At 40.5% G+C, this 21,969-nt stretch overlaps 1 protein-coding gene across 3 annotated transcripts in view; it reads left to right on the top strand.

Moving 5' to 3' along the window:
* The first annotated feature begins 248 nt into the window (after positions 1-248).
* LOC146678149 (protein MTSS 2-like) overlaps positions 249-21,969 on the top strand; it is a 77,761-nt gene continuing 56,040 nt past the window's right edge. For all 3 annotated transcript variants that reach the window (XM_085410784.1, XM_085410868.1, XM_085410700.1), the window contains exon 1: positions 249-772. In XM_085410784.1, coding sequence (XP_085266910.1) covers positions 686-772 — 87 coding nt within the window. In that variant the 5' untranslated portion in view covers positions 249-685. The remainder of the gene's footprint in view (positions 773-21,969) is intronic.

Here is a 21,969-nt window from a genome sequence, read left to right as displayed (position 1 = left end):
TAACTCTATCTGACAGTAAGCCCCATGCTGTAGTGTGTGTGTGTGTGTCTACATGCATGTATATGTGCCTGCGTGCGGCCATGTGACACACCGTCCAGGATTGTCCAGCCTCCCCTTTTTGTGACTCGCTTGCACGGATCGTATTACTGGCTGCTCTCCCTGCACCGCTGAGCCCACCGCCTGTGCACCAATCACAGCCTGTCGTTATTTTACCTACGAGCACATGCATGCACGAACGCACGGACACAGGCTCTGACACACCACATCCCTGTGCTTCTCCGCTGCGTTCACATGCGTCCCCGCGTTGCGCTGGCTGCGCCAAGATGAGCGTGGTCGCCCCGGTACCATCTCACCGCCTGAGTGGGAGGGAGTGAGAGAGCGCAAGAGAGAGAGAGAAAGAGAGAGAGAGAGAGAGAGAGAGAGAGAGAGATTGTGTGTCTTTCCTCTCTCAAACCCAATCTTACCTTCTCCTGGAAGAGACCGCAACGAAGCCGTTTGTTTCGGCATCGTTCTTTTTTTCCCACCCCTCCTCCTCCTCCCGTTCTTCCTGCATCCCTCCCGTTATTGTCGGTCTCCCGGTTTTCAGAGACCGGTCGTGATTTTGTGGAAATAATTTTTTTGTATATTTTTCCCTGCTGGGTGTTGGTAGCGCGCAATTGGTGCGCGCTTCTAAAAATTCCGGCGAATGGTGGATTTGGCAAACATGGAGACGGTGGAGAAGGAATGCGGGGCCCTCGGTGGTCTGTTCCAGGCGATTGTCAACGACATGAAGGTAAATGAAAGTTTATTTATAAGAATTTGTTGCCACGGTTAAACACATGTGCTCCCTCTCTGAAAATAGCGGTGTCCTGCAGCCTATTCCCAGCTGGTGCTCTCAGATGGGCTACACGGTTAAAATACCTGAACACACGCCTCTCCTTGAAAGCTAATGCTGATTTGTCTTCTATTTAACAATGAGGTGAATGAATGGATGATGGCAGCCTTTTACTGACAGTGATGCGGCGGCCCGGTGGGTTATTGGTGCGATCCGACCCCCACCGCCTTCCTCACGCCCGGAATATTGGCTGCGCATGCAAACGTCAATCCATTCTTTTATTTTATTTTCATTTATTTTATTTTTTTAATGCAATCCTCAAATCTCAGTCCAACCACAACAACCAGGCACGATCACCGCTGTTTTCTCTCAGTCTGATCAGGTTTATGCATATGGATAATTTTGCAATCAATTTGTGCTAAATGTGAAGACCACCTGGGTCTTATATCAAAGCCCTGTGGAAGTGCCCATATTAGCCTGGGACTCCATTCATCTCAACGGCTCCGTGGAGTGGCATGTATAATTGGCAAATATAATCAGATGTGTACCCCTGTCGTGACTGACACATTCCCTCACATGCACACGCCTGAATCTTCACCAGGCTGTCCTCAACCTAAGACCTGCAGCGACTGTGTAAGAATAGGTGCGCGCTCGACTGTTGCATGTTAAGCCTCCGTCGTCCTTGCTTTTCTGGTTACTCTGCGTCTCCGTGAGAGTGCAGCGTCATTGATTTTCTGTCAGGCTGATCCAGCGAGAAAACACAAAAGCACGAGAAGCCGCGCAGATACCTACCCCCTCTGTCCGCGTGTCTGTCTGCCCATACCGCGGCCTGCCTGTCAGTCAGTGATTCTGCAGCAACCGTGGAGTGGTTCGGTACCCACCCAAGCTGAATGTGCACCGGTGCTGCTGTAAGATGCTTTGGATGAAATGGTTGGAGATGCAGTCTCGGGTGTATGCCTGCTTGTCAGACGCCCATGCAGCTCTGCACGCTTTTCTGTCTGCCTGTCACCTAATGACACGCACCCTTCTCTGTATGTTCCACTAAAAACCAGTTTACATGCGTGAATGTAAAATACGTAAAGGTTTTTCTGTTGCACATTTCATTGCTATCTGTATGGCTTCACATGCTAGAGGTCACAGCCAATGCAGCACATTCATTGTGTTGTAAGCATAAATTATTGACTTTCTGTTGTGGGTGAGACATGTCGAAGTGACAGAAGGGGATATGATCCCGGATATCAATATCAACCCACGATCAGAGAGTACTTCCAATGGATCAGTTCTATTTAATGTAATTCAAATAATACAGGTGCATGGAGAAATGACATGACTGGCAAAATCCAGTCAATAGTGACTAGAACATTATGGACAATAAAAAAGGAGCATTCCTGTGATTTACTATTAATAGTGTTTAATGATAAAGCAGCAGAAAGAGTAGAATTTTCTGTTTGTAGTGTGCACATCTAAAAGTGATTGATGCCAAGAAGATTGAGAAGGGACTAGAATACCTAGATATCACTTTTTAAAAGTGAAATTCATATTGCAGTTGCACTTGCAGCAAATGCAATCCTCTTTTTTTATTTTGCTTTTAACATGGAGACTGGTCAATATGACTCAGACTAAGAGCAGACTACAGCGAGAGTACCACCATAAATCATGTCTCGTATTTACACTCAGCAATAAGCATGTGCAGAGATCTGTTTACAGTGATTGTAGATCCAGTGACTGAAATTTACACATGGCAGTAATGAAAATATTTAGCTTTGTGTGACGCATGATTAGAAGTTAGCAGTAGCAACAGTATGTATTTATACGTTGGTAATGGTTGAGGAATGTCTACTTAGAGTGTTGTAATTGGATACATATTCAGTGGTGATCATAAATCAGTATTTTCATGTGTCTTTACCAAGGATTTGTCATTTTTTTCTCTTAAGAGCTCATGCTCAAACATATGTGTACAGTACACATTGAGATGGGTTAATCATTGCTCAAAGAATAGGCTTCTCAGTGCATCAGTGTTTCATTTATTATTCATTTATTTTCTAATGCATCTCCCGTGGATGTTAACCGCCTAACTCAGAAAAATGTGGGTCACTAGAAATTGGGCTAAAGCACTCCTGACCTGATATAGTTTGTATGAATTCCTCAACCAGGCATTGAATGAACATTAGTGAAGGGATAAGAATCATTGAGTTATCAGCCCTCAAACTCTTTTTGATTCTACAGGAAACTCTGTCTTTAATCAGTGTTCATAGCTCACCAAGAAAGAAGCCGTTTGTCAAATGTAACAAATTAATAGTTTTTCTTGGAAACAAGCTGGTTTTGACAGCTTTGGTGATTAAATTGATGCATGACTTGTGCGACAAAATACACACTTCTGAGGAAGCATTTTTAAAATGCCAGTACATGATTTGTGCATAGTACCACAAACATCCACGATTCATATTTAGATTAGATTTGAATTAGTAAAAGACTTGGATACATAATTATATAATAATGTACAGTCATTTGTGAGCTACAATAAAACTGATCGTTATGTTTTAGACATCATATTCTTTAAAATGAAATACAGCACATTTAAAAGAAAAATGTGCTGATTCCTGTACACACACTGTCAAATATTTAAGAATATTCACCATCCCATCTGCATCCATGAACATGTGCACTTTGATCCAAAGGATTTGTATAAATTCGATGTAGTCTACCCTTTCATCCATAGTATTCTAAAATGTTACAAAGCTGTACAACTCCAGGCTTCTATAAATGGTGTTAATTAAAATGCAAATGTAGTGCAAATTAGAAGCCATACTGACATAGCAGTCTGTTTGATTTTTAGATCCTTATCTTTTAATTTAGAAGAAGACTAAGACTAAATTCATCATTCAAGTATTCTCACAACTACTCATGAATTATGAAAACAATTAGAAGATGAAGTGAAAGTAACTGTAAATTGCATACATAAACTGTATATGAACGATGTGCACACCCACCCTGATGTCACTCATTGTTTAGAAACTCCCAGCGAGGTCAGTGTTTTTACTGTTGGTGTCGTGGTGGTTTAAACCTGACACTGTGCTCCATGGATCGCCTACAGCTACAGGTAATGGTCTGCACCAGATCGTCCAAAAATGGTCATGTCACACGCTTGCTGATCAATGCATTTCATGCCTAGAAGAGGCAAACCATGGCAACTACACAATGGAACAGCAGGTCTTTTGCTGTGATACTGGGTTGGCTGATTTTACTGCACTGGCTCCCTATCAGACTTCGAATGTTCACATTAGGTCTCTGCACAGTTAAGCATTATATTAACAAACATTTGCAGCCATATGTCACCAGCAGGCCTTTCAGGTCTTCTGATCAGGGATCGTTATCCATCCCCAAATTTAGACAAAAAACTGAAGGTGACATTTGCAATCACTCTAGAATTCACTTCTCTCCCGTCTATGATCTGTGATCTCAATGGACTCATTCAAAAAGCAGCTTAAGACTCATCTTTTTAAACTGGTATTAGGGTAACATTTCATTCTATTTTATTGGTTATTCTTTTTTATTGGTTTCCTTGTTGGCTTTAAATTGATCTGAAACACCTTATATATATTATCCCACTAATGGATTCCAACTGCACATGACACATGGTAGTCCTTGCTCTGCTCTTTGGGCTCAGTGAGCTTGGAGCAACCTAGAGCAGGTAGAGGATTTCTGAGTGGCTCTCAGCAAATCTCCTGAGCAGAACAAGGATTATCACTGCCAGCTACAGTCCAAGACAGACAAGGGAATCTGAGGCTGAATGTTATGACAGCGACCTTGCCAGTAAGCCAGCTGGTAGAAAAACAACAGGCTCAGGAATGGACCACGGGTAGCTGTGAACAGAGACTGAAACCTCAAAATGTGAATTAGGAGTTTGTGCATCAGTATATCAACTACAAGTGTCATTGTTGTTTTGCATGAATGAAAAATAAAAACTGAAACAAAAGTTAGTGCTTATGTTTAAGAAACACTGAGGTGGTAAATGTCAAGCTCCTAGATATATTTTTATGTATTTATGGGATATTTAGCTATTGAGATTTCTGTTGAGTTGATAAAAAATGAGTTGATAACTTATTTATATCTACAAATCTAAAACACTTGGACATCTGGATTTACGTGTGATATCAGGGTTGATCAGTATACTATACTGCCTCACAAGGTTTCAAGGTTAGTACATCAGATGAGAGAATGTTTGGTCAGGGCTTCTCCCCAAAGTTTGTGCACTCTCTCAAGATGCTGTGTCCTGCCAGTTCACGTTTTTTGTATAATTTTGTTTTCTGCAAGTGGATCTATAAGCCAGTGCCCTTAGGTGTCATTGATGGTTTTCGGTTTGCAAGATTCAACCCCAGCGTTCACTGTTTGCCAGCGTCAGCAGAGTGGATTCACGCAGTTTAGAAAGCACTTTTTCTTCCTCATTTCCATCATCTTCCTCTTTCTCCTCTTGCTTCGCCCTTCCTCTTCCAGTACTCAGCAGGTTCTCCACCCGAGGCAGTCAGTCACCCCTCATGCATGTGCACATGTGCAATCTGTATGTGCATCGTATATGTAAGCTGCCTTTGATCTGATGTAGAATTATTGAGGATAACTGTAAATTAATAATGGTGCACAGTGGGAGTTGCAAAGTAGCTCATAATAATAAAACAGCCACAAAGTAATAATGTTCTTATTACTGTGTACAAAAAATATACATGGGAAACGTTCCCATATACTCATACAGCTAATTCTGTGCATATCTCTCTCTCTCTGTGTGTGTGTGTGTGTGTGTGTGTGTGTGTGTGTGTGTGTGTGTGTGTGTGTGTGTGTGTGTGTGTGTGTGTGTAAGGGCATTGTGTAGTTGTCAGCAAATGTATATCCCTTGAGGGCCATGTCTCGCCATTTTCAAGTGAATTGTTCACACAGGTTACAGAGGGTCAATCTGATGAGATGAAGACGTCATGTTCATGGTCATCTGATTAAATCAGCCAGTGGATAATGTTTTCTTGACAGTGGCGGGAGGATAGAGTAAAGGAGAATATAATTTTATTGTCAAACTTGCTGTATTTCTGGTATCTGGATACTGCGCTGTGTCGTGCATGTTCAGTTCTTAACATTTTTTCTCCTTTTTATCAGACTTTAAAAATCCTGTGTTGTGCTTTTGTGATTTTTTTTCCCCAGTTAAAATTGGTTTCATTAAATAGTTTTTTTTTCCTTTCCCCCACTGCTGGAAAGACCTTGCTGGCAATCCGGGCATTTATTCCAAGAGTCATCTATGTAACACATTTATGTGATGTTTCAAACAAGTGTTTCTTCAGCTAATAATAATGTTCTAATAATCTTAGCAAGCATAGCACACTGAATATTTGCAAATGCAAAAATGCAGTTGAGTCTTCATGTATTGCCTGCAGCGACGTTGTTGGCATTGTGGGATGCACATCAAAAATACAAAGTTATGATGCAAGTCATTTATGATCCACTTGCATGTGTGGCAGCAGTGCTTTCATGTAAATGACTGCCCTATAGCTTCACTTATCCTAAATGCTGGCTTTACAGTGACTCTGAACGGCAAGTTAAATTCCACAAAGGAATTGAAAAAGGAGAAAGAGCTATTACTGCCATTAAAATGTTGCTGCTGGGTTGTATCAGAGGATAAGTGGTTAAGACACCATATGCCTACAAAGACCCTCGTTTGATTCAAACAGGGGACCTTTGTTGTATGTCACAGTCTGCCTCAATCAGTGTTTATGTCCTGTTTTTTTCTGTTTAAAGAGAATCCTAAAAATACCAGATGAATTGAGAGTGTTAAATGGACATAGTGCTTGCCTGAGTCCTCATTAACGTGTTGAGCAGGAAAAACAACAACCCCACCAAACCAGCAGAAGTGGAAGTAAACTGGTCAGTAGCCTCACAGAGACAGTTCATTGTTGTCCATCCCTTTAAAAGCTGGTGACAATTATGCCCCATGACCCTTGGCCATGCCACAGAACTGAAGATGCTCTGTGGAAGCAAATCATTAGTCCAGTCTGTGGTGCGCTTGTGTCCATGTGGTCCAGGACACTTCCGAATGCAAGGCCTGTTGTTTAGAACAGAGGCCCGGGTTCAACCCAAAGATGGAGGAAAATCGACAGGCAGATTTCTCCACGTAGCTCGTGTATGTCCTTGCAGCCTCTGCTACTCACACCAATGAGCTTTTTGCAGCACAGACATCAGCACCAGCATGTTAGCTCATGCTGCAGATGTTTGATGTTATGTTTGATTGTATTGCCTTTCAGTGAATTTCTCACAGATCTTTTGACAATGGGCATCAGTATGACATATGGGTTATCCCATGTCTTAATGACAGACCTGCAACACTAATAAGTCTGTTAACTTGCACAATTAGCAGTTCTGTCCTGGAACAAACAGGCTAAACCTTTTTTTTGTTGTCAGTTCTGGAGGGATACTGCTGGATACTCCAGAAGTGAATTCACATAACTTGCAAATCTACTTTCTTTATGGAAATACATGAAATGCAAATCGAATGATTTATTAGAAGGATTGCTGTATTTCTGTAATCTATCCAAGCTGAGTAAGTTTAGCAGAATTAAGGCAAATAGATACAAATAGATACTTTGTCGTGATACTAGTTTTTCTGTTCTTCCTGTTCTTCACTTTGCTGTGATATTGAGTGTTTAATTCCTGTTTTCATTATGTTAACATTCTTATGCTGAGTTTCAGTTTGGCAATTCTGGTTATGGTTCATGTGTTTATTTTTATTTTTATAATAGTTTTACTTCCCTCAGTGTTTATGAGTTTTATGTTCAATTTAAGTTATTCACAAAAATGTAAATCACATTGTATCTTATTCACATTTTCACATTGATTTAAAATTTTCTTTTCTTTTTTCCTCTGGAATGATTTTATAACAATGGTTTTGAAAAGTTCTATACAAATAAAATATCATTATTATTAATATTATTATTATTATTATTATTATTATTATTATTATTATTATTGTTATTATTAGTAGTATGTTTTCTTCTCTCTCTCTTTAGTATTTTCTCTTTTCCCTGCGTACTGTTTCTGTTGTTTGCCACACCTTAGTTTGCCCCACCACCTGCATGGTTGCCTTCTGCCCTCTGTGTACATGTAATGTTGCCTTTTTTCAAGGTTCATGTTTGCTTTTTTACTGCTATATGTTGTTCTTTTCATCTTTTCATTCCCTGGCTCCCTCTGTTTATCTTTATTGATTCCTGTTTGTTCCTTGTGTTTTTGGATTTCTGTTTTCAGTTGGAACTTTGTTTACACTGAACCTTTTTGGCTGTAAGTCTTGCTTTTTGATGAAATATTATGCCTCACTTGAAGAGTTTATGACAAACTTGGTTGATTAATGGAAATTTTGATTTTTTTTTTTTCTTTCATTGTCCTCATCTGGCAGTTGAGATTGGTTATTATTGCTAACTGACACAGTTCAGGTTTCTGCTAATAACAGTAATAGTAAGAGCACTGTTTAAAAACAGAGAGCATAATTCCAATCCTAATTGCATCTAAAGTTAATAACTTTGGACTTTAATACTGAATCTTAATGGTGTTCAGAGCAACTGCTTTGAATTTGTCAAATTCCATCAACACTGAAGCTGAGAGGCACCAGCAATATCAGTTGTAGTAACTTTTCAGGGGCATCTATTAAATTTTTAAGAGTTGGCTAGGAATTTACTATATACTTTTTGCTATATCCAATAAAATGAAATGACTGTACTCTTACTAATGCTGCAGTTTTAGAATGTATTGACTTTGATATTCCTAAAATATGTACTTTAGAGAGAATCAGATTTTTAAAGTCGCAAGAAGAAGCAAAAGTTGAGAGCGAGGCTTTGTGTTTCTTTCATTAAAAATAACAAAGAATGAAAACAAGAAAAAAAAACTTACAGTCCATCATATACTTATGTATAAGATGCCAATATTCCAATAGGACACACAAAGGAGCATCTCCCTCGTTAGAGCTTGTTAAAATCTCAGAGGTCGTTAGGGCCCCGAGGCTCATTAGAGTCGGTAGAGATGAATGGGGAGGACTGGTCTTGGGAGGCGTGGAGGCTACTTGGGAGCCCGCCAAGACAGCTTCACTCAGTGAACCCTTTGTCAGGCCTGTCAAAACCTTTTCATCACAACTCAGCTGTTTACTGTAAAACACGCTGATCATTATGAACAGGCCAGAGGCTGACACAGAGAATAACAATGAACATGGCAAATCAATATTCTCCTGTTCATTTCAAAAAGAAAGTTTTCTTCATGCTCTATATGTCATCATTTCATTTCATAATCACATGTATTTGACAAGCATTTGATTTATACCAGCATTAGTGTGAAGGGCATTAGTGAGCAGGGGCTTTCACACTCACAGTTGCTCTCATCATTTTTTAATATGAAGGGTTACTGTTATGAACGGATAGATTTTAACGGCAACTGCAATCTTTTTCTAAACCTGAACATTTTTAGTGCCTAAACTTAACCAGCAAGTGGAAGATAGAAACGAATCAGGGACATCAGTCAGGAACTCCTGCTGACAAACCTGCAAGCACGTGCCACTATCTGAAACCTCTTTATGCAGACTTTGTATGTGGGATGTCACAACACCAGAAATCTGGTCGAAGGCTCTAAATACCTGAAGAATTACACGATGCTCATTACCCAGCTCAACAGCTAAACAAAATGATCATCAAAACAAAAATAAACTCCTATATTGAAAATACATTTTAAAACATTGATATAGTGGAAGATCAAAATGTTAAATCATATTTTTCAAGGCTACTGCTGATACAGTGCCAAGACTTTAGCATAAGCATTTAATGTTAGCAGGTGTGGCAGCTATCGAATGGTACCATAACTGTGTGTCCCGGTGACATCCCTGCTATCTATGCCGTAGGATGAAAAGGGGTTGGCTTTGCACAGCTTCACTCTATTCACATCTTAGCTAGCCTGAGGTTGTCACTTGGGATAATATTCCAAGGTAGGTTTTCCATCCACCCATCCATCCATCCATCCATCCATCCATCTTCCTCCACTATTAAATTCAGGGTCCTTTCACAACAAGACATATGTGGTATTTCTTGAAAACAGTTAATTGGTAGAATCTATTGTGTTTCGTATCATCAGCTGATATATAGCATTAGCAATATTGAACTGCAATAGTATTACAGTAATGCATTAAAACAAGAATAGCTCAACTAAGTAAAAGGAAACTGAAGTCATAATTTCTTTAATATGTGAAGGTCAGCCAGTCCTTAACTTTTAAGAACGTTTAAGTGCAGTTTTGTATTTTGCTCTATTTTGATCTCCACACAGTGGCAATATGGCCCACTAATATAATTAACCATTGATACTGCCATGTGATACAGTGGTAATACATAATATTATGAGGCATTACAATCAAGTTCCACCTCTCATCTCTGTACATGAGGGGAGTGACGATAACAGCTGCACTTAGTCTTAGAAGCCTGATGGGCACACCTTCAGCATCCAGTGACAACCCTTTGACAAGAGCGGAGCAGTGCAGAAAATAATAACCTTCAGCCCAGTAAAGGAAAAGGGAAAAAAAGCCACGAGTTTGGATGATTGATGGCTCCTTGTGAACATGCCATCCAGTGAATGATAATGCACCTCAGTCTCATCTTTTATCACTGTGCAGGGTGTAAAATGTGTGCATCTCTGTGTGCCTTTTATGATTCAGGACTGAATATTTATGCTTAAAGTGTGTGTGAATCATTACTTGGCCTGGAAATTAAGGCTGAAATCCACATCATAAGTCAGTTTTCTTGTTTACTGGCTAGCTGATGATTTTCTCTTTCTTTGATTGGACTTTTTCCCAAATTAATGGACGTGTGGTTCTGACTTGCTGGACTCTTTCCCATAACCTCCTCTGCTTAACTGCATCAACCACCCCAGCTCCACTTTGTATGTCATATAGATTAGTATATACTGTTATTTTTATTTTTAAAAAACTGATTTTGTCATTTTAAGTCATTATAGTGTTGCTACCATAACTAGCAGCAGAAATATATATTAATCAGTGTCATCAATGTAAAACGTCACTTCACTTTTAGATTACCACCTTTCAAAATATGGAGCTGCTGTCCTTGACAAGTGCCAACAGCAGATGTTCTGAACAAGCAAGATGAAAAATAGGACAGGTGACACATCAAATAAATGCAGTCAGACAACATCATGATCTGAAGTATATGTTTGCATATAGCATATAGGTGCTGGTGCAATTGCTGCTACGCTCGGAGTAGTTTTTGCTATTATACTTGTTAATTAGTGCAAATCTAAATTTCCAATCCCCACCCTAACCAGTCACAACTGAGCCTGGTTCCGCTGGAGATTTCTTCCTGTTAAAGGGGAGTTTTTCCTTCCCACGTTTGCCAGAATCCTTGCTCATAGGCTCTCATCTATTTGTCGGTGTTTCTCTATATTATTGTAACGTCTAGCTTACAATATAAAGCACCTCAAGCAAGCTCTCGTTGTGATATTGGGCTATATAAATAAATGGAATTGAACTGAACTGAACCCTATCTTCTTCTGTAGATTATTGTTAGAGCACTTGATGACACTTCAATAGATACTGACACAGACTGAACACAGATAAGGGCACATTGGCAAGTCTCAACAATCTCAACTAGTAAATCTAAACTTTGGGTTTCAGCATCTTACCAGCTAAACTTTTCTTACTTCTCACAGTTACAATGATTTACTACTAAATGAGGTCAGTTGAGTGTTTTCTATAGTGGTATTTTTGTGTAGTGCAGCATCTCTGCTGTCTAGGGCTAAACCTTGATTACTTGACACTCACAACTGAAAACAGTCATTGATGTGATACTTCTTCGAATGCACAGTTGATGCATTTTAATGTAAATTCCCCAGGGAAGTGTCTGTATGGTCATAAAACACTGGCAGGTATTTGGACGTCCAAACGGAAACCTCTTGCTCAACTTATTATGATGATATCAATGTTACTCAGTCCCATAATAAAGAGACACGTGTGTAGAAATTTAGCATAATATCTTAAATTTGAAATTAATTTTTTTGTGTTTCCTGTTGGGTTGCTTCATGTAGGTGGAAATTCTGTACTGAGGGTTGGACATTGCTAAACTGACACCAGCGATGGCTTTCTAGTGATTTGGTGGATGTTAGTCAGTTAAAGGAAAAAGATTTATCTGTAGTCACAAATAATACCATGTAACGGTCCTGAAATAGTGTAATGTCATGATCCTGCTAAAGCACCGGTTAAATATTTTTAGCTGTATCCTATTGTAATAATGCTAATATTCTTTGATTCTCGGCTTTCATTCCTATTATGATACACTTGATTGATTATGTGTGTATGTTCATATCTACCCCTGTTTGGCATATTACATGACATTCATCAGTGCAGTGTATGATGCAGACATCCCAGATGTTTCACTCGTAGGGAGTCTGTGATCTCTGGCCTAACAGCAGAGTGACACAACAACACACAGATGGTTTCCTCTTTCCTTCATCACTGTGTTTAGATTGGAATTAGCTGCTGCACTTCATCAATTATGCAGTGAGGCAGCTTCATCATTGCTGCGCTGATTCTTTTTTCTCCAAAACCAACTGCCAGGTGATGTGGTGGAGGATGTGCGTAGTACCGGTTTATTCAGAATGTTTAAAACTGATATTACATACGTGACATTTTCCCCTGTTTAGTTTATCGATTTTTAGTTCAACTACTAGCTTCTCTAACTGAAACCACAAAATGCATATGTCCAGTGCAAATGCACTTCATAGGCAGAGGTGGAAAAAGTACAGACATTCTGTACTTAAATAGAAGTACAGATAGTTGTGTTAAAAAATACTTTAAGTACTAAGTAGTAAGTATGTTTTTTTCAGTCGAGTAAGAAAGTAAGAAAGAGTAAGTGTTAGGATGCCTGGGTCGTCGACCCAGGGTTTTTGAGTTTTTGATATTATTTATACTTCCTAGTTTTTGGTTTCTTTGAGTTCTGTCTTATGGCTTATGTCTCTGTCTTCTTTAGTTGCTCTGTCTCCCCTATCACCTGCATCCCCTTGTCTAGTTCGCGTCTATGTGTATCTTAAGTTCCTATATCCCCGTGTTCAGTCAGTGTTTGTGTCTGCCCTGATCCCACGTCTCTGTTCCCTCTGTAGTGCCTGCATGTGAGTCTGTTATGTGTTTCCTGTTTTACTTTGAAGGTCTCTGTCTTAGTGTGTTCAGTTTACGCTTCCTTTTGTCTCGTCAGTCCTGATTTGTCCCAGCTGTGTTTCCCTCCTGTTACAAAAAAAAAAAACAGAATACTCCGACCATTTTTGATGGATTCGGCAGAACACACAGGTCCCGCGTCCGGCGATTTACTCCAGAAACACGAGGAGTCTTTGTCTAGTTTGTCTCGGCAGTTGGCGGCGTCCGAGCAATGTGCAGGCCGAGTTAATGAGACCCTGTCGGCCATTCAAGAGACTTTGGCTCGGCTAGTTCCTCCTACTGCTCCCGTTGTTCCTGCTCCCCCGCCCGTACCGTCTGCCTCACTGAGTGTGGGCTCTGTTCGTGACCCCGCTCCCCCGGCTCTGGTGCCTTTTACGGGAGAGTTGGGCCGTTGCGGGGGTTTTTTGATTCAGGTTTCTTTGCTTTTTCAGCGTTATCCCCAAGCGTTTTCCAATGATGCTGTTAAGATTTCTCATGTTATCGGTGCCCTTCGTGATTGTGCTTTGGACTGGGCCGAGGCTTATCTCGCTTTGCATCCCGTGGAGACTGTCACGTATGAGCAGTTTGTTCAGGATTTTAAGGCGGTTTTTCACCACCCCCTGCGCTCGGATGAGGCCGCGCGGCAACTGCACGGGCTCCGCCAAGGGGGCCGGTCGGTGGCGGAGTTTTCTATTGATTTCCGGGTTAAAGCCGCGGAGACGGGGTGGGGTGAGGACGCGTTGCGCGGGGCTTTCGTCATTGGATTGGACGATCGCATGAAGGATGAGCTCGCCACTCGTGACGAACCGGAGAGTTTCGAGGCTCTAGTTAATCTGGCTATTCGTATCGATAATCGCCTTCGCGAGCGTGAGAGGGAGAGGGGTGGCCGGGTCTGTGCTGGAAGTGCTGAGCGCGCCGCGGTGCGCACAATATTCCGTCCTCCTCCTCCCGGTCCGGCCCGCGCACGGTCTCCTCCGGCGTCCGCCGCTGAGGAGCCTATGCAGTTTGGTCGTACACGGCTGACGCTGGAGGAGCGTCGGAGGCGGTTTGAGGGACGGTTGTGTTTGTATTGTGGCCAGTCGGGCCATTTTGTGTCCACCTGCCCGTTGCGGTCAAAAGGCGGTGCCCACCAGTAACTGTGGGGGTACTGGTGGGTGGCACTTCCTCTCTTTCCCAAATTCCCCGCATGCAACTTCCTGCTGTCGTGAATGCCGCGTCTGGCGCTTTCTCTACTAACGCGCTTTTGGATTCTGGCGCTGAGCAGAATTTTATTGACGGCGGTCTCACGAGGCGCCTCGGGATTAAGACTATACCCTTGCGGGTTCCCGTCTCTGTTGTGGCTCTCACCGGTCAGTTACTGCCCTCCGTCACTCATGAGACTGAACCGGTTTCGTTGATTCTTTCTGGTAATCATCGTGAGGTTTTTTCATTTTTTTTTTCTTTTTTTTTGTAACAGGAGGGAAACACAGCTGGGACAAATCAGGACTGACGAGACAAAAGGAAGCGTAAACTGAACACACTAAGACAGAGACCTTCAAAGTAAAACAGGAAACGCATAACAGACTCACATGCAGGCACTACAGAGGGAACAGAGACGTGGGATCAGGGCAGACACAAACACTGACTGAACACGGGGATATAGGAACTTAAGATACACATAGACGCGAACTAGACAAGGGGATGCAGGTGATAGGGGAGACAGAGCAACTAAAGAAGACAGAGACATAAGCCATAAGACAGAACTCAAAGAAACCAAAAACTAGGAAGTATAAATAATATCAAAAACTCAAAAACCCTGGGTCGACGACCCAGGCATCCTAACAGTAAGAAAGTAGCTTGTTGAAGGAAAATTCCACCATTCCACCATGCAAAGGTAACTGAACCTTGTACTATATTACTATATTAATAAAATAATATTAGTACACGAGAATAAAAATATGATTCCAATCTTAATTCTAATTCTAATGGATGTGCAGCTGTGAAGGCCTCCACACATGAACAGTAAAATGAGTACAGTCAGGGGTTAAAGTGGAATCTGGCATGTGGAAGAACCCCAAGACTGCAGTCTAGTGAATTCAACAAGATGTCAACAGTTTCACGAGCCATCGTGGCTGATTTCCATTTCGTACACTAACAGTATGAGGTCTTTATACTAGACAGTACTGTTGATACGTTGAGTGAATTAATCTAAGCATCATCATCTTAAATCTAAATGAGTTTACTTCACTGATGTAAACCCAGACTGGCCATAAGGAACCGCAGCCACTGTGCACGAATAAAAATAAAATAAATTCACATTCAATTCACAACAAGCTAACTTTGTTATGTCCCATACAAACTAACCAGTAATTTAACGCAACATTTAAATAAAATAATAAAATGGTTGCACAAAAGCAACCATTGATTTACGCTAAGTATTTATTCATTTAGGCAGCCATTAATTTACTTTACTTTTTACTTTACTTGACTGAACCCTTGAAATTCCTTATAAAGACTGTTCAGCATTTTGAACATCAACTAGCGGTTGTGTCTGTCTGCAGTGGTGTGGCGTGAAGTTGTGTGTTGACTGAAGGATATTGATACTGTTGCAAATGAGTACGTAATCTGATTGTTTTTAGCGCTCATTGGTATCTGAGAAAACCCTAGCAGCAGCTCTACTCTGGAGTCTACTTACTTCTCGTCACTGAGTATTTCCTCTAACAATTGTTTGGAGAAAGCTTTGTCATGATGTCTGGTATCTTATTCTTTTAGTCAGTGCCCACACCTCGTGGTCTTAGGTGACGGTAGATCAACCATTTAATTGATTCTATTGTCTCAGTACTTTTGTTACTCTCCAGCTTCATTCCCAAACTTCAGACTTGGCAGCTAATTCTGAGCCACTTTGTACTCAGGTGCAGTCTAGACTGAGCGGGACATCATCATAACCAGAGGAGTAATCTTCTCAACATGAAAATTTAAATTCTAAAAAGCAAAGTCAGGCACCATCAAATTCAAAGAGTGACTGATATTTTATTGATGATACAATAAACCAAATCTCTGTGAGTTAAAATAATGAAACAGGAAAATATTGTAGTTTTACAGGAATATACAAGGTCTAATTTGCTGGTAAAATTAATATATTAGAAAGGCCCAATTTGGAAAAGACTGTAATGTAACATAATTGAATTCACTGGCCACTAAACTCTATCTAGCCACACTGAGCAGGAACGTGAAGCTTTACCTATGTAACTAAATCCCAGTTAATGCACTGGTACTGTTGACTAAAAGGAGACTAAACACATCACCATTCTTTCTGGAAGAGATATGATATATAACACTCTTTCTGTGGGTTATACATCCATCCCCAACCTTGATAATAGTGAGTTTGATCCTTGTTATGAAAGCAGATGATTATGCATATGGAGCACTGTGAAATTAGCTTCTATTGTTTGATTCTTGCATTTCTCTTTTAAAGTGTGAACTGGCTCAGTGATACGACCAAAAAAAAAAAAAAACTCATGCTAATCCTTACATCCCTCTCTGCCTGCCTCCACCCGTTCCCTTTCTCCCTCCGTCTCTCTTGCTGGATTTCCTCTGTTTTTTTGTCTTGCTGTGGGGGAGACAAAGGGAACAAAAGAATGAGAGGAGACAGTAAGCTTCCCGTCCACTATAGTGGAGTGGTGGAGTGGAGCTCTCAATAGAATGCTGGGCAGACTGGATGGACTGGTGCTATGAGAACTAGGCCAGAGGACTGTTGATAGTACCCCAGAGTCTAGAATCAGAACTGGATTAAATGAAGGATTACTAGAAAAAAAAGAGTGAAAAGAAAAATATATATTGCTGAAAGATTAAAGCACAGTTTGTCTACCTTTTGATATTTGCACAACTATCAAAAAGTAAGTTTTAATTCAGCTAAAAAAAAATAAACAGGAAACTGTATCCATCAAATGTACACCTGAGAATCATATAATCATTCTATGGGTTCATGTCACTTATTGTTCTTGTCCACATTAATGAAATTCAAACCAAATGGCCTTCTTAATGTATCCTGATCATACTGAATTACCAATATGTTTGTTTTGTAGGAACTTCTGTAGCTGGCCACAAATGTCTTTTTCTGCAGCAGGAGTTGTACTTTCAACATCCCCAAGCATACAAGGGTCCACTAGAGTCCAAGTAACATAAATATTGTCATCAGAGAGTGTTCATAAGGCTCTCTGAAGATATACATTCTCCAAGTGGAATAAAAAGTAGTAGCATGTGTGTGTAGTGCCCACAGTTGTCCACAAGGATGATATTATTCTGTTTGTTTGTTTTTTAAATAAATACAGCTCACCATTTTGATATTTTAGTTATTTAACGTATAGACTCATGCAAAGTCTTGTCAGTCTCGTGCATTTTTTAGAACTTGTCTGTAGATGACACCACGGTCTAAATCCTACTTAACTTGGATTTTTTTTGAGTGATTTTCCAGCATGCAAAGAAAAAGAAGTCAATGGAGGAATCATCAGATTGATGATAAAAAATAAAGCTCAAACTCTACAGCCCTGAACTTAAAATGTCCAAGAAGGCAAATGTCTACTTTAATTGCATTGAAGATTAAACAGTTTTTATGCTTGGTGATTTCACTATGAGTAAGTGCAGTGTAGCTGACTCCCTGCATGCTCTATCCAGGCAGCACTGTCGCCAAACTGAGTATTTCCAGTAGCCAGAATGCATTTGAACTGGAATGCACTGCGTGTAAGGACGGGAAATTCGGATCATGACCCCAGACGTTGACTTCTAACTCACTGTTTCAATTGCAGCAATTTACTCTGTGTTTAGAAACTCAAAAAGTGATGAGTCCTTGCAAAGATCAGGAGAACTGGCATTATCTCTCCATCCATTTTCCTCCACTAATCCAATCGACGGCCATGAATCTTGCCCTATCAGCTTGGCTAGGCTCTAGTTAAAAAGTGGGTTTCACCATGGACAGGCTAATTAAAAGTATTTCACTTCATAGTATCAATGCACTAAGGCTTTTCTTTTTTGTGTTTTCATGTTCTACCTATGCCTGCGTGGATATTTTCTAGGTGCACTGGCTTTCCTGAGCAGTCCAAATTAAGCAGGTTAAGTTGACAGATGATCCTAAATTAGTTTTGTTGTTTGTTTGGACTGTTGAGCAGCTACAACCCTTTATGTGACAAGAACCGGACAACTTTCCTGTCCCAAAACTTCAGCAACTGGTCCCTTCAGTACTCAAATTTCTACAGACTGTTGTTAAAAGAAGAAAGAATGCTATGCTGTGGTAAACATGGCCATGTACGCACTTTTGGGAAACACTGAAAACATTTGTTTTCTGTGTTCTATTGTGAATAAAATGTTGGTTTATGAGGTTTGCAAACTTGTTTTTACATTTTACACAGTGTCCCAACTTCTTGTAATTTGTATTGTATTAAAAACATACACTTTTGAAGCTCAGACTGGATACTTATATATATGCTTTCGCAACACACATTTACTGTAAAAAGGATTTTTTTAACAAAGGAAAAACACCCAAAACAACTGCTTACCCTGTCCACCACTAACAGTGCTTTCTGATAACTACTAGATGTTCCATGACAATCAGTATAACATGGAAACAGGGATACCGCTAATTAATTAATTGTCACCACTAATTAACTCAAAGCAGATGAACCTTGTTATTCAAAACTGCTAAGGATGGAGAAAAAGGAAAGAAAATAAAACCAATCAATTAAAAAAACATGCAGTTGTTCTTTGAACGTTAATCACCATTAATTTAAAGAAAGCTACACTTTTGTGATTTGGCTTCAACATTTTGCGGTCACATTCATCATCCTGTTCTGTAAGTCCAAAAACAACTGATTGTTTAGCTTCATGAGCAAAATAGACAGATGCAAAAACTGTTGTATGACAGTGATTAGTTAGTTATCACTAAGCTATTTTCAAAGGGTTTCTATTATAATGAATGGTTTTGCTTAGAGTGCAAGTCCACTCTCGATAGAACATGAAATCCAGGCAGCAGCTCAGCAGTCTAACCACATTCGGTTTTGCTACATCCACAAAAAAAGAAGCAATAAAGGAAAAAGGAAGGAAGGGAGGCTATAAAGGAAGAGAGAAAGACAAAGTGTCGAGGTGAAGTGGAGCTTGAAATTTCTGTTATGATATTCTATAAAAGGAACACAAAACCATTCTAATTACATGATTATGCACACGCTCAGCTGATACATGGCCGATCCAATGTCTTTAGAATTTGACCCATTTTTAAACAACTGACTAACATGAGAGGAAGACGGCTGGGATAAAGTTTAGTGGTGCTATGTTTACAATAAATGGATGGCTGTTGTGTCTGTGTATGTGAGCAAGAGGTAATCGTGCATGCCCTGTTGATGTTTTTGTGACACAGGAAGTGGTGATGTAACAGTATACAATCCCAGAGCTTTTTCGCACACTCACTGTCTCCCACTGTCTGTGTCTCCCACACTCTGATGTATTTGCCCCTCGGCCACAGTGATGTTCCAAGTCCCACAATCATCTGAGAGCAGTGGTTATGGTCGCGGTCTTTTAGCTCTCTGGTTGAGACAAACATACACGCAACGACATATTTAGGGAGCAAGAAGCTGTGCAGGCCCAGGGAATTTTAAGGTTTGGTTTTAAGTGTCAACTAAAGAAAAGTACCAATTGTGTAATCACTGGTTTTGTGTGTGTGCAGGCAGCACGGTGGCACGGTGGTTGGCACTGTTGCCGCACAGCAAAAAGGTCCTGAGTTCAATTCCACCATCAGGGGTCTTTCTGTGTGGAGTTTGTGTGGGTTCCTCCGGGTACTCCGGCTGTCTTTGGACAGCATTCCTCCCGCTGTCCAAAGACATGCAGCTTGTGGGTTAATTGGATAATCCAAATTGCCACTAGGTGTGAATGGCTTTCTGTCCCTGTGTGTTGGCCCTGCCACAGACTGGCGACCTGTCCAGGGTGTACCCCACCTCTCGCCCTATGACAGCTGGGTTAGGCTGACCCTGAAAAGGATAAGCGGAAGCGAATGGATGGATGGTTTTGTGTGCTTTTTTTCAAGAAAGATGCCTATTATGCAAAATCTTGATGCTATTTTTGAGTATCCAGTAAATCCAGTGTCAAATTACTTTAGCTGTTGGCTCACCTGATACCTTTCTATGAATTCAATCGTTTTTATTTGTTATTTAGCTAGACTAGCTGTTTAGCCTGTTGTGTCTGACTTAATCAATGTCATATCTTTTGTCACTGATGCCTTCTGGCTCGGTCCTGAAAGTCTGGGTCCCGCTCTCCCCACGTTTCACATGGAAGGGCAGACACATCCCAGAACAAACCAGCAAATATAAAGCTCTACACCTTGAAATAACAATCTTTTCTTAATTTTTTTAAAATAAAAGATGAAATCTCTGTGGCAGTTTCTTTGATCTTTTGTTCTGAGAAAGAGATTTACTATCCATGCTGTTTGATGCTAGCACAAGCTATATTTTGTGGAAATTAATACAAATGAAACAGTTGAATTTTAAATCAGTGGAAAAATGATCAGTGCTAGTCCGACTCTTTTCCCAGTTATTATTACTATTTTTTTTCTTTCTTTTGGTTTACAAATGTTCAAACGGCCAGTAAGGTCCGTTGAACACATTATAAATAATGTAAAATTTTATGGTATGCAAATATAATATTAAAAGGAACTTGTGTTTACTTTACAGGAACACCCAATAGAAATGGACTGGTACTTGTATAAAAAAATGGTAAATGGCCTGTATTTGTATAGCGCTTTTCTAGTCCCTAAGGACCCCAAAGCGCTTTACACAACCTGTCATCCACCCATTCACACACACATTCACACACTGTATAAAAAAGCAATTTAGACTACGATTCATGTTTAGCCATATATTTGTATAGCATTTAATTCCATGCACCTTAAATCCATAGCAAAATTAGAATCAACAATTAAAACAGCATGCATGTCTTTGGATTGCGGGAAGAAGCTGGAGTACCCAAAGAGAACCAACACAGGAATGCTGAAAACATGTAAATGCCACACAGAATGGCCTCGAGACCAAACCCAAAGCCTCCATGCTGCCATCTGAATATTCAGTGCCACTATCCCACAGAGACAGTCTTCATTTAATCTGGAAGCTACTGATCATACCTCATACCTCACAGCAGCATACAGTGTGTGTCCTGGATTTTAAGAAGCTGAAAGCAATCACACGCATCCTTACTCAGTCTTCATACAGTAACTTACCACCAAATTTTTATTGGATTGAAATTGCACAAATATGCTAATAAAGTGAAGGATTCCCCTCGTGTGTATGTATGAGTGTGTGTGCGAGGAGGAGGGCATCGCTTTGGTTTATCTTCCAGCCACACTATTTAAGCTCCTGCAAAGGGAGGGTGCAGGGTTACTGTGTGTGTGTGTGTGTGTGTGTGTGTGTGTGTGTGTGTGTGTGTGTGTGTGTGTGTGTGTGTGTGTGTGTGTGTGCGTGCGTGCGTGCGTGTGTAGAGGGTAGAGGGAGTAGCTTTCAGTACCAAGGGGAAATGGTACTGTGATTTCAGACCAAATTAAGCCACATCAAACAGGCCAGATCAAAGAGTATACAGGCCTTACTGTCTGTGCCAGGCTGACATCACGACAGGATACCCCACCCCCCAGAAACACACAAAAACATCCACTTCCTCCTTCTTTCCTTCACTTTCATTTTTTCATTATCCCCTCCATTTCCTCGAGTTTCTATTTTACACTGGCAGATTTCTCATATTTCACTGTTCCTGTAAAGACATTTTTGACCTCATGCTGATATAAATACACCCGCCAACCCCCGGCACGCACAATTTGCAAGCATTTAACAGGGTTATAGGTTAACCTGGATCAAGTATAATGTAATATGTGCTGGGGGTGTGTGATAGAGGAATCATCGAGTCTTAAGAAGTGCTAGGAGGATGGGGGAGTAGCATCCATTAAGACACCGTT

This window comes from Rhamphochromis longiceps, linkage group LG1, assembly GCF_057381845.1.
Source record: "Rhamphochromis longiceps isolate RC_006_pf linkage group LG1, R_longiceps_female_GT1.1, whole genome shotgun sequence".
In the NCBI taxonomy this organism is placed as follows: domain Eukaryota; kingdom Metazoa; phylum Chordata; class Actinopteri; order Cichliformes; family Cichlidae; genus Rhamphochromis; species Rhamphochromis longiceps.
This window is presented reverse-complemented; position numbering and strand designations above follow the sequence as displayed.